Source organism: Globicephala melas, chromosome 18, assembly GCF_963455315.2.
Source record: "Globicephala melas chromosome 18, mGloMel1.2, whole genome shotgun sequence".
Taxonomy (NCBI): Eukaryota; Metazoa; Chordata; class Mammalia; order Artiodactyla; family Delphinidae; genus Globicephala; species Globicephala melas.
The window spans coordinates 49,009,865-49,021,937 of record NC_083331.1 but is presented as its reverse complement, the minus strand read 5'-3'; the positions used below and the strand labels follow the sequence as shown (position 1 = coordinate 49,021,937).

At 38.2% G+C, this 12,073-nt stretch overlaps 1 protein-coding gene across 6 annotated transcripts in view; it reads left to right on the top strand.

Annotated features, from left to right (window-relative positions):
• The window catches only part of TBC1D4 (TBC1 domain family member 4), a 247,335-nt gene that overhangs the window by 221,676 nt on the left and 13,586 nt on the right, over positions 1 to 12,073 (top strand). For 5 of the 6 annotated variants that reach the window (XM_060288241.1, XM_060288239.2, XM_030838657.3 and 2 more), the window contains 3 exons: positions 2,545 to 2,703; positions 6,355 to 6,513; positions 9,050 to 9,294. In XM_060288241.1, the coding sequence (XP_060144224.1) occupies positions 2,545 to 2,703; positions 6,355 to 6,513; positions 9,050 to 9,294 (563 nt within the window). Of the gene's footprint in view, positions 1 to 1,692; positions 1,730 to 2,544; positions 2,704 to 6,354; positions 6,514 to 9,049; positions 9,295 to 12,073 lie in introns of all 6 variants that reach the window. The other variant, XM_060288243.2, reaches the window with a different exon arrangement.

The following is a 12,073-nucleotide window of genomic DNA, read 5'->3' as shown; positions in this document are numbered from 1 at the left end:
TCACTGTTGTGGCCTCTCCCGTTGCGGAGCACAGGCTCCGGACGCGCAGGCTCAGCGGCCATGGCCCACGGGCCCAGACGCTCCGCGGCATGTGGGATCTTCCTGGACCGGGGCACGAACCCGTGTCCCCTGCATCGGCAGGTGGACTCTCAACCACTGCGCCACCAGGGAAGCCCAACAGCTATAATCTTATATATATTATTGCTATGTTCTTAGCAGAATGAAAGGTACATATGATTTTTAAACGTCCTTAGGAAATAAATCTTCTTTTCTTTCAAGTTAAAAATGCAATTAATTGTTATTAACATAGCTTTTAAAAGTTTGATGTGATAAAGGGTATGCCTACTCAAGCCTCCATAGATTTTGAAAGGAATTGAATTTATGTTTTTTGTAGTTGATTACATCTTGAACTAATGCATAAACAGAAAAAGAGGTTGAAAAAAGATGGTTATGATTTCCTTAAAACATTTAAAGCATGAAATTGTATTTCATTAACAGTTGGGAATATGTACAGTAGAATATTATATTAAATATTAATGGATAATTTTAGAATCATAGACTGAACTGGAGATTAGAGATTATTTAGCTCCCTTCTTCATTCTGCAGCTGAGTTAGTGACTGGCTTGGGAGGCTAAGGAAATTAACCTAAGGTCAAACAGTGGTGTACTCGCAGAACAAGTATTAAAACTCCAGTTTATTTATCACGGTTCTTGGGCTTTTTCCTAGTATGCCACAGTATTTCTCAACTATATGTGTTAATATAAGGGAATGGATAATACAAATGACTCTGTGTATTCTGTGTATTATATACGACTACATAAATTGAAAGAATAAGAGAGGAGGTGACATTTAGAATATATGATCAGAAACCTCTGTCGGTTCTATATTTACTTCTGTACTTAAATAACAAACACAAAAAAATAGCTTAACCCATTAAAAATTTATCTAATGGGGGCTTCCCTGGTGGCGCAGTGGTTGAGAGTCCGCCTGCCGATGCAGGGGACACGGGTTCGTGCCCCGGTCCGGGAAGATCCCACATGCCGCGGAGCGGCTGGGCCCGTGAGCCATGGCCGCTGAGCCTGCACGTCCGGAGCCTGTGCTCCGCAACGGGAGGGGCCACAACAGTGAGAGGCCCGCGTACCGCAAAAAAAAAAAAAAATTTATCTAATGGATAAGCATTTCTTCATGGTTCTTTGCTCTTGCCTAGTTAAGCAGGGCAAATATTAACTGCTCTTACTCAGCACTTCATCCTCAGGGCCTGTGACTAGCACATAGCAGATGATTATTATTATTTTAAATGAATAATCTAGAGAAGGTTGGAGAAAAAAAGAAATCTGAGGAAATTTTATTCTTTGTCCATTGTGGAAAAACATCATTAATAAAGTTATATTTAGGATTGTATTTAGAATGATATTTGTTATTAACTTTTAAAAAATTACTTGATGGTCATAGAGAAATATAAAGCAAATATCGAGAAGCAAAGCTAGACTGTTAGAAAGCCATCTAGTGGTATCTAGGAGGAATTTTTTGTAGTGTGATTTATCTTTTGATTATATCTGGAATTTTCAGTAGAAATTTTTACTGGCCTGTTGGAATAACAGTCTATTGTAAGATATTTTAATTCTTTTGAAATGGCTTCAAACACTAAGTAAAGAGTAATACTCATTCTGCTATTGTTTTTGTGCTGTCGAGGACTTTGGATGCATGACAAAGATTTGTGTTGCAGCAGGTAAGGTGGTTGAGCCCTGGAGCTTGAATGGATACAGATTACTCTGAGAGGCTGCTGTTCAATGTGGTCCTAATGAAAGAGAAGAAATACACTCACATGTTTTTTTCTCCCTTCTCCTCTTTTGGAATCGATTCTTCAAGATAAAGACCAAATACAGATAGTGGTTTGTTTTATAAGCATTTCTTTTAATGAACTCTGGGCTTAGATTTTAGACCATCAAATGAGAGAAAATTCTGTATTATTTTGAAAAATGAAAGTAGTGTTAGCTTCAGAAAAATGAATTTTCCTCTTACTAAATTTTCCTCTTACTAAAAATGGACACAGGAATGTATAACCTACTGTTGTTAAGGGCAGTATTGGTAACTCTGGAAATAGTTATAAAAATGTATCAGGTTATCATGGTCAGATATTTCTCAAATCAAGGTTAGCATGAGGCATTGTTTGCTCATATGTCATATATAAAATACTAACATTTTAATGGTGTTTAAAGTGATGCAGGCTGTCACTTCTGTGGTTATCTATTACATTTGTCAAAAAATTGATATTTCAAACATGGTTTGTTTTTTATGCTTAGAAGACTTAGCATCTGTAACATACCGAGTAAAAGCTCCTTAGGAAGTTATTCCTTGTTTTTGTTTTTTTTTTTTACATGAAATGGCTCAAAATTTAAGAAACCTTTCGTGTATCCTCAGTGTTTTTTTTAAGTTTTCTTTTTGAGCAAATGTTATTTGGTATGGTTTTACAAATGCAGTGAAACATTACAAATACTGTGTTTTAAAAGCATATAGGTCTTACGTAAATTCTGTCTTCCTTAGCAAGCAGAGATGAACTCCAGTCCAGAAAAATTAAATTGGATTATGAAGAAGTTGGAGTATGTCAGAAGGAGGTCTTAATAACCTGGGATAAGAAGTTGTTAAACTGCAGAACTAAAATCAGATGTGATATGGAAGATATTCATACTTCTCTTAAAGAAGGTATCTTGGATCATCTCAATCAATCTTTTTTCTTTTTTGAAAAGCTTCAGAAATTTTTTTGATTCGTGCAGCCTAGGCATAATTTTCTCTTCATGCTTTGCCTATAAAAAAAGGAGAGGACTTTGTTTCTGCCTGTAGTTGGTGACTGTATTGGTAAGCACATGGTACTAATGGAGATATTCTGTCCCTGAGGAGACAGCAGGCACCTTTTCTACACAGTTTCCTGCCTCTTCACCAGCTGTTTCAACTCAGTGTTGTTGTTTGCCAAGGAAAGATCACATGCATTAGTACAAATCTTTGATCATATCCGTAAAAATATCTCAGGCTTTTAAACTTGACTCATTTGTCATTTGCTCAGAAGTGTTTATTTATAAATATATGTGTATATTCATGTACATGTTTGTACAGATATATATTATTAGCAATCAGTTTTCCTACCATCCATTCTTTTATTTATTTTAGAAAAACGCTTTTATTTAGCCTTATACTGCATTTCTGCTCTGTCATATAAAATGACTGATATTTAAACATCTTAAATTTAAAATTAAAACTAATATGTGAATTGCTTAGATGCAATTTCTGTGACTCAGATTAACTGTATTAAAATGAGAATCTCTATGATCTGCATAAATAAAGATCCCAAAGTACCCAAAATAACCTGATCATGAATCTTGTTTTAAAAGACTATGGTAATGTGAAACTGTTGCCCAATTAAATTTAAATTAAAATTAATTTTGTAAGATGCTACACTTACAAACCTGATACATGTTTTTTTTCCTTGAAGATATGGAAATCCTAGAGATTTTCGCTGACTGCATTACTTGGGAGACAAAATAGTGGCTAATGGAATGTGTGTGAGATGTAGAACATACTGTTCTTTGGTATGACTCAAAGATGTTTTAGGGGTGTTCATCTTCCCATTTCTTATAGAACAGAGTTTAAACTTCTCAGCACTGCGCCCAAGGCCCTCCATGATCTCTCCTTCATCTTTCATCTCACTTTTTTTTTTTTTCCGGTACGCGGGCCCCTCACTGTTGCGGCCTCTCCCGTTGCGGAGCACAGGCTCCGGACGCGCAGGCTCAGCGGCCATGGCTCACGGGCCCAGCCGCTCCGCGGCATGTGGGATCCTCCCGGACCGGAGCACGAACCCGTGTCCCCTGTATCGGCAGGCGGACTCTCAACCACTGCGCCCCCAGGGAGGCCCTCATCTCACTTTTTAACTTCCCCTGCCTTGTAGCCTGTGCTTCAGGGATGCTAACTACTTTGGGTCCCAGTCTGGCACAGGCTATTTCTTGCAGGGATGCTCCAGCTCTCCCTACCCTCCCTCTTCCATCCTCTCTACCTTCTCCCCATTTCCCGTTTCCTTTTCTTTCCACCTCATCTTCTTCTCCCTCCTCCTTTGTCCCCCTCTTTCTCTGCCCCTCTCAGGGCCTCCGTACATCCTTCTTCCCAAAGTGATTGCTGCCTACACTCCCAGCCTGGAGAATCGTATTATCTCTCAGCTCTCAGTTCAAATACCATTTCCTCAGAGTGCCCCTCTCTCCCCCAGTAAATTAGTTTTGTTTTATTATTCTTTCTCATGATTCTTTCCCTGTAATTGTGCTTATCATAATTTATAACTTTGTATCTATGTGTATATCTGTTTCATGTTTTCTCACTCCACCCCCCATACTCCTAGCACCTAAGAGAGCATCTTGCATAAGTTATTTATTGAATGAATGAATGAGACTAATTTTCCTGAGAATGGATTTATTCATCTCTCAGTGATGAGGTATCCTCAGTGCCATGCTCTATTCTCTGCTATATGTTAGATGCTCAATAAATATTTAATTAAAGTGAATTACTTTTTTGTAGAATTGTTACTGGATGGATAACAAGACAGCCCTCTCCTGTTATCAATGATTCATTTAATGGGCTAATGAAAGTTACCCTCTAAAAATGACTTTTTGCACGAGATCATTCATTCATTCATTCAACAAATGTATGAGTAGAGAGGTATATTCTTGGACTTCATCATACAGAGATGAAAGTATGCTAACTATTCTCAGGCAGCTCACCATCTAAGTGAGGAAACTAGACAAACATACAGTATAGTGCTAACTGTAATCCAATATGGTAATGGTGCAGTCTGAGTCACATAGCATATGAAAAGGGACTTCTTACTCCTAGAGATGTTAGGGAGAGTTTCTGCAGAAGAATGGTATTCGGGCTCATCCTTAAAAGACAAATAGGGCTTCCCTGGTGGTGCAGTGGTTGAGAGTCCGCCTGCCGATGCAGGGGACACGGGTTCGTGCCCCGGTGTGGGAGCCTGTGCTCCGCAACGGGAGAGGCCACAACAGTGAGAGGCCCGCGTACCGCAAAAAAAAAAAAAAAAGACAAATAGAGATACACTAGGCAATCAACTGGAGGAGCTTGGAATTTCATAAACGCAACAGTAGGAACAAGAAACTGGAAGTGTGAAAATCACCATAAGCTTCTTATGGCCCTACACTGAGTATAGCTAGATACTTAGTATATACACTTAGTGTGGCAGGGAACGGGAGGTGATGGAACTAAAAAAAGGTAGTTTGGAGGTATACCCTGTAGAGGGCCTTAGAATTCATGTTCGTGAGCCTGAGTTATGCCTTTTGGACAATAATACTTTGAGCTTCTGCAAACTGTGACATTGCATCCCAAAGAGATCAGTGCCATTATACCTTTCTCTACCCAGCTGGAGCTCAGGAACCTATTCCATATCTAGTCTTTTTGGACTGAAAACAGTGAAATAAAGTTGGCTGCACTGTACAGAATTGAATCCTGTCCTTCCCAGTGCTGTATTTCATGTCCCTTGGCATAAAAAAAACCCATACTTTTAGCATACTCGAATTGCTTGTTTTGGTTTTCAAGCAGACTGGAGTTAGTGTTTCATTATACATGAATATAGCAATTACGCTAGCTGTTTTCTTCTCAAAGGCTGAACGATGTTCTGGAGCACTGCCTTCATACTGTACTTACCATTTTTATTATTTCGTTTTCTTGTCACCATATAAGAATGCTATTTAATTCTCTTTTACAAAGTTACTTTTTAATGACAGTTATTTAGAAATCAGAGTATGAATATTAGCATTTATTACCAGCTTCAAACCAAATAAAAGGTGAAAATAGGCAGTAATACATTTCAGTATTTCAGAATTTGGCCTCTGAAACTAGAGTTCTAAACTGCACTAGCTGCGAGCACTTGGGCAAGTTACTTAGCTTCTTTCTGCCTCAGCTTTGCCATCTGTAAAGTGTAGATAATAGTAATTACCTGCCTCATTAGGTTGTTTTCTGAGCACCTGTGAATAAATTAGGTGCAGTTTCTGTAATTACAATGCTCAGAAACTAACTGTCCTCAATAAATGTTGTATTAGCTTCTCAATCAGTGGTGGCAGCTGTTCTTGTTAATATTGCCATTATTATCCTTGTTATTTGAGGGTTTTCTTTTGCAAGACACCAGCTACAGGATTAAACTTTCAAAATACGCTTCTGTCACTACATCGTACTGTGTGATTATAGGGTGGAACGCAGGACAGTAGAGCTGCCTATTTTCATGCATTACACAGTTAATCAACTGTGATTTCGCACCTTCATTCCAGTGTTCAAGACCTTGCTTTCTTATCTCTTTGGCTGTAGGTGTTCCCAAAAGTCGACGAGGAGAAATCTGGCAGTTCCTAGCTTTGCAGTATCGTCTAAGACACAGATTGCCTAATAAACAACAACCTCCTGACACATCCTATAAAGAGCTTTTAAAGCAGCTCACGGTTCAGCAGCATGCTATTCTCGTGGATTTAGGTATGTTTGCCATATTGATTATAATTTACAAAAGTAAATAATAGGTCCTTTTGTTGAGTTTTTGGGGGTTTTCTATTTGTTTTTAGTTTTGATAAAGACAAACTATTGGTCGGCAGAGTTGCTGGCTTTGTCCTTTCCTGAGGGCAAGTTGGCCTTATGTATGGTTGAAGATACCCTAAATGCCTGAATATAAAGTGAAGTTTTCATCCTCAGACTTGTCCTCTGAAAAATCTTGTATTTGAATCATTGTAAAGGTCATATTATTGGGTGCTCTCAGTTCCTGTTTTTCGAACAACTGACTTTTGTTTGGGATAGATAATTATTAGCTTGGTCAACACTGGTCTTGAAATAGGTTTAAAGGGGCACCAGAAAATTTAACAAAGGTCTACTAAGTATTCCTGGACATATTGCTGAAAACAAGCTTTGGAGTAAGCCTTTAAGAATCAATACAATATGTGGTTATGTTGTGGAAATCATGAATACATCCTTATAAGATGAAAGAAAACTTAGCTGTCCTAATGTTATGTGCATTTCCAGTGGCAGCATCATAAAGTCATCCTTTTAAATGCTGAATTTCAAATAACATATGGAAAGTAAAAATGGTGTGATTTTAAAAAGTATATGTCTCTAATTTTTCTCTAAATTAATATATTTTATTCTTTTAAAATATCTAACTTATTGGATTAAATATTGTACATTGACATTTGGATTATTTCATCTGTATTCCTAAAGGTTGATATATTTAAGGTGGCCAGATACGTTATTTGAGCCCATTTGGGAAAACAAGGGATTACTTTTTTTTTTTTTATGCAGTACGCGGGCCTCTCACTGCTGTGGCCTCTCCCGTTGCGGAGCACAGGCTCAGTGGCCATGGCTCACGGGCCTAGCCGCTCCGCGGCATGTGGGATCTTCCCAGACCGGGGCAAGAACCCGCGTCCCCTGCATCGGCAGGCGGACTCTCAACCACTGTGCCACCAGGGAAGCCCGGGATTACTTTTTATTTGGGCTCATCTTATTTTAGGATATATAAAAATCACAGGCCAAAACGGACCTCTGCTCCTTTTGGATGACAAACAGCTTTTGTTGGGAAAAGGCCAACTCAGTTAATAGTTTTTGAGCCCAATAGAATTGAAATGGAGAATTTTACAGAGAAACTGAAAACTTCAGTTTTTGTCCCGATTCTATCACTGAACAGTAGCTTTAAGCAAATTACTTTGCTTCTGAGTTTCAATCCTGTCTCTTAAATAAGGACAGTGAACTATGGGCCTCTGCAGATCGGTGGTTCTGTGACCGGAAATTGATAATGAGACTAGAAATTGGGATGTCCTATTTAGAGCTAGTCAAGATATCCTTAAAGAGACGGCGATGATGAGATCACATTACAGGGAAAAGGCTGGTCGGAAAAAAATGGAGCTAATGTCACGGATGGACGGTATATTTATAGTTTTCTGTAGCAAGCATTTTAAGTGAGAAAGTAAAATGATAATTTTAAAAATTGCTTATTTGACTTTGCTTGTAGCCATCTGTGTTTCCTCAGTGTGTTCTTGTTATAGTCTCATATCTTCCCCTTATTTGCTCTGCAGAATTAATCTTATCAGTTCCTAGGTGAAAAATCACTTTTAAGCATATCTGGTGGGAAACGTTTAAAAATCTGGCCTTCTTACAAGTTCTAACTGACATGAGTAATCATTTCACAAGGAAGTTAACATCCCCTTCATTTTCATGGCACAAGGAAAGTCCCGAAGCACTGTATACAGCTTTGGTGGTGAAGATGGGTTTGTTTCAGCATTTAGTACCAACTTTTTAGAAAATCCGGGACTAACTTGCTTGCTGAAGTGTCTCTATGGTAATTTTGTACACAGAGGTGAATTTTGGAGGGGAATTTATTTAAAATCAGCTTGACCCTTCACTATCCTTGACCTTTTTGGATATACTGAAAAAAGAAAAGAGGTCTACGTGGCTCATGGAAGTAGTTTAAGAAACAAAACCAAAAATATTTGAAACAAGTATTTCCTGAATGATAGGCTGAATGTAAAACAAAACAACCCTAGGAAAGTCCCTCTAGTGTCATAATACAAGAAAAGCAGGAAGGAGTCTGCTATGGACCACTAAGATTTCTTTCTAAATCATATGATACCTCCGGTAGAATTCTGATTTCAGTTAGCAGGTAGTTTTTATGTGAACTTAGAATTAGCCTTGATTTATAGTCAGAATAAGTTTTATATTCTATTCTCCTGGGATCTCTCCTGAATATGTCTTTGATTTGTTTGTGGAATTTTTTTTCCTAAAAAGAAGCGCTGGTTAGCATCAGATGTTTGCTCCCCTATCATATACATGGAGATGGGGTGATGGTCTGGCAGGTAGGACTTGGGACTGGCTAGAGGGACAGAGACTGTTAGTGAGAGGGGTGCTCCGAGCAGCATTCAGTGGTTTGGAAAAGAGCGTTTATTTATTCCTGGAAATCACTGGATTGCAATTTCACTCTGGTCTCCAAAACATCAGGTCATCTCAAAAATATTTTTCTTTTCTTCTGCAGGGAGGACATTTCCTACTCATCCTTACTTTTCAGCACAGCTTGGGGCAGGGCAGCTGTCTCTCTTTAACCTCTTGAAAGCCTACTCATTGCTGGACAAAGAAGTGGGTTACTGTCAGGGGATCAGCTTTGTGGCTGGAGTCCTGCTTCTGCACATGAGTGAAGAGCAAGCCTTTGAAATGCTGAAATTCCTCATGTATGACCTGGGCTTTCGCAAGCAGTACCGACCTGACATGATGTCTCTACAGGTGAGTGGCAGATCTTCACAAGGAATGTGTAACACTCTCACCAGAAATCTTAGCGGGAGCCCTCTTCTAAATTACGGTTAAGATTTAAAGAAATTTGGGCCCATTGTCTTGGAACTTGGATAAATGTAGAGGCGTGTTTTGGTTCATGGTTCTAGTGTGGGATTTGCGATGTTGCTAAACCTCTAAGTGTATGACATCCGGATGCAGAGTAACTTTTCCTTTGTTTCTGAAGTAAATAAATAAGCCATTCTAGTGTGTACTTAAGTCTCTGTTTCCTAAGTCTATGAGTTACCTGGAGAAAGTATCAAGTCAACTTTATTCACTTTTCCTTACCTTGTCAGTTGAAAAAAATCATAGATATTTTGTTTGAAATCTGAAAATATAATGTTTTATTCTTTGAGTGTATAAATGGCAGGTATCTATATCATGCTTCTTCATGAACTTTCCATGTCTCCCCTGCTTTATCTTAAGGTCAGACAGGCCCTTATAGAGGAAAAAGTGTTCAGAGTCAGCAGTACTTGTTCAGTCTGCTTTTCTTATCATGCTCTGAAGAAGCACCATTAAGATTTTTCAGTTAAGTAGGGTATTCACTGCCATGGCTGTAGTCAACCTATTTCAAACTCCCTGTTTACACATTTCTCCTCTCTAGTTTAAACTTCACTTTCCTTAACATATTGTTTTCTAACAAAAAGTTTAAATTTTCTCTGTAGATATGCTATCTTAAACAACCACTACCTTGCAATATAAAGCTTTTGGTCATAAAAATATAAAGGAAGGCTTTAAAGGGAAGAATGTCAGGGTTCTCCTCCTTTGAAATGAGATAGGCATGATGCCCAGTTAGTCATAATGTTATGCTTTAGATAAGAACTAAAATATTTTTTAAATGCTTTTAAAATATACTTTTTCCTGATTCCCAATGATCAGTTTTTACATTTAGTATTTCAGTCTTACCAATCCATGGACAAAAAAGGACTTTGTTTTCACTTTATGAATATTATAGTAAGTGATATTTTCTTGAAAGGATGAGTGGAGAGGGAATGCTCCGTTTTTCATTACTTCTTCAATATGAAAGTTTTGGCAGGGAAATAGGGCTTTGCTCTCAATGTTGGGTTTCAGCTGTGAGTTCATATGAAGGGTGTTCACCAGGATACAGAAATCAAATACAGTGATTCCTAGTTGATAACTATGCATAGGTCTATAAACATTCCACAAGTGAAATAGTAATGACTGTGAAAGGTTTTATTTTTTACTTTATTTCTAAACAGTTTACTGTATCATATCGGGTAGGAAGCATTGGTGCCCTTGTAAGGAGTTCAATAGGTCTGATTTTCAAAAATAACAGTTTGCGATCTCTCATTAAAATTTCAAAGAATGAAAAGTATTTGTGAGTAGCATGTAGTCTTGGTTCATAAATAAAAGGGTAGATACAGCTTTCACTTTAAAAATGCAATCATTTTTCAATTTAAAAATTCCTCATCCATTTGACATCATAAAAATTCATATAAACTGGATTTATACATTGATTTAATATGACCCACAATTACCAAGAAATATTTTCTGTCTATAATTATGAAAATGAAGATGTTTAAGAATCTTTGGGGGCAGTGTTCTTATAGACCATGAGATTGGGGACCTTATTCTGGGAAAGTAGAACTTTTTGATCTATAAAGTGAGATGCAACACTTTTCTACTTTCTAGAATAGAAAGTGTTTCTTATCCAATCAATATGGTGTTCACGAGTGGAAGTGGCAGCACGCTTGGGATCACTTGATAGGATTTCTGATTACCTGTGTGGTTTGGGGTTGGGCACTGCAGACACTGAGTTTATCTGTAAAGGGAGGGGGTCAAGGTCTCTTTTAACTATGGTCCATCACATTTTGTGTCTGCCATTTTCTGTGTTAAGTGCAAAGCATTATATCTTTATATCTGAAGTCTTTGGTCTCTACTTTTTTCCATCTTCTCTCTGCTACACTCTTCATCTCCCTTTCTCCAGTTCTGTCTCTTCCACTGGAAGATTTTCATGTTACGTGTAAGGTAGATTTGAAGAATGATTTATTCTCAGCAAATGGCATCTTATTATGAAAGTTTCCTTTGAAGGAAGACTAACTTGTGTTTTATTTGTCAAAAAAAATTTAATGTAAATACACCTTGATGGAAGAAATGTTCTTAACCTCTAGTTTAGAATGTAGGAAAAAAGTAAAGTTCTATAAAGAAAAAAGTATTGCTTCTGTGTTAAGATCATAGCTGAACAGCTTTCTTTTTTTTTTTTTAGGCTTTCTTTTTATTCTGCTAATGAGACTTCTTTTATTTTTGAGCTACCAAAAATACCAATTTTTTTTATTGATAGAGCCCAGTATATCTAGTTTTAAAATTGTAAATGGCCTAAGGGAAATATATGATTTTTTCCAACATGAGTTAATGAGATTATAATCTCTCTTTCTCCTTTTTTAATTTATTTTTATTTTTTTGGCTGAGTTGGGTCTTCGTTGCTGCGCGCGGGCCCTCTCTAGTTGTGGTGAGCGGGGGCCCTTCCTCGCTGTGGTGCGTGGGTTCCTCACTGTGGAGAAGCTGTGGAGCAGGGCTCTAGGTGTGCAGGCCTCAGTAGTTGTGGCTCGCGGGCTCTAGAGTGCAGGCTCAGTAGTTGTGGCGCACGGGCCTAGTTGCTCCTGGCATGTGGGATCCTCTCGGACCAGGGCTCGAACCCATGTCTCCTGCATTGGCAGGCAGACTCTTAACCCCTGTGCCACCAGGGAAGCCCTCTAATCTCATTGTTTTAAGC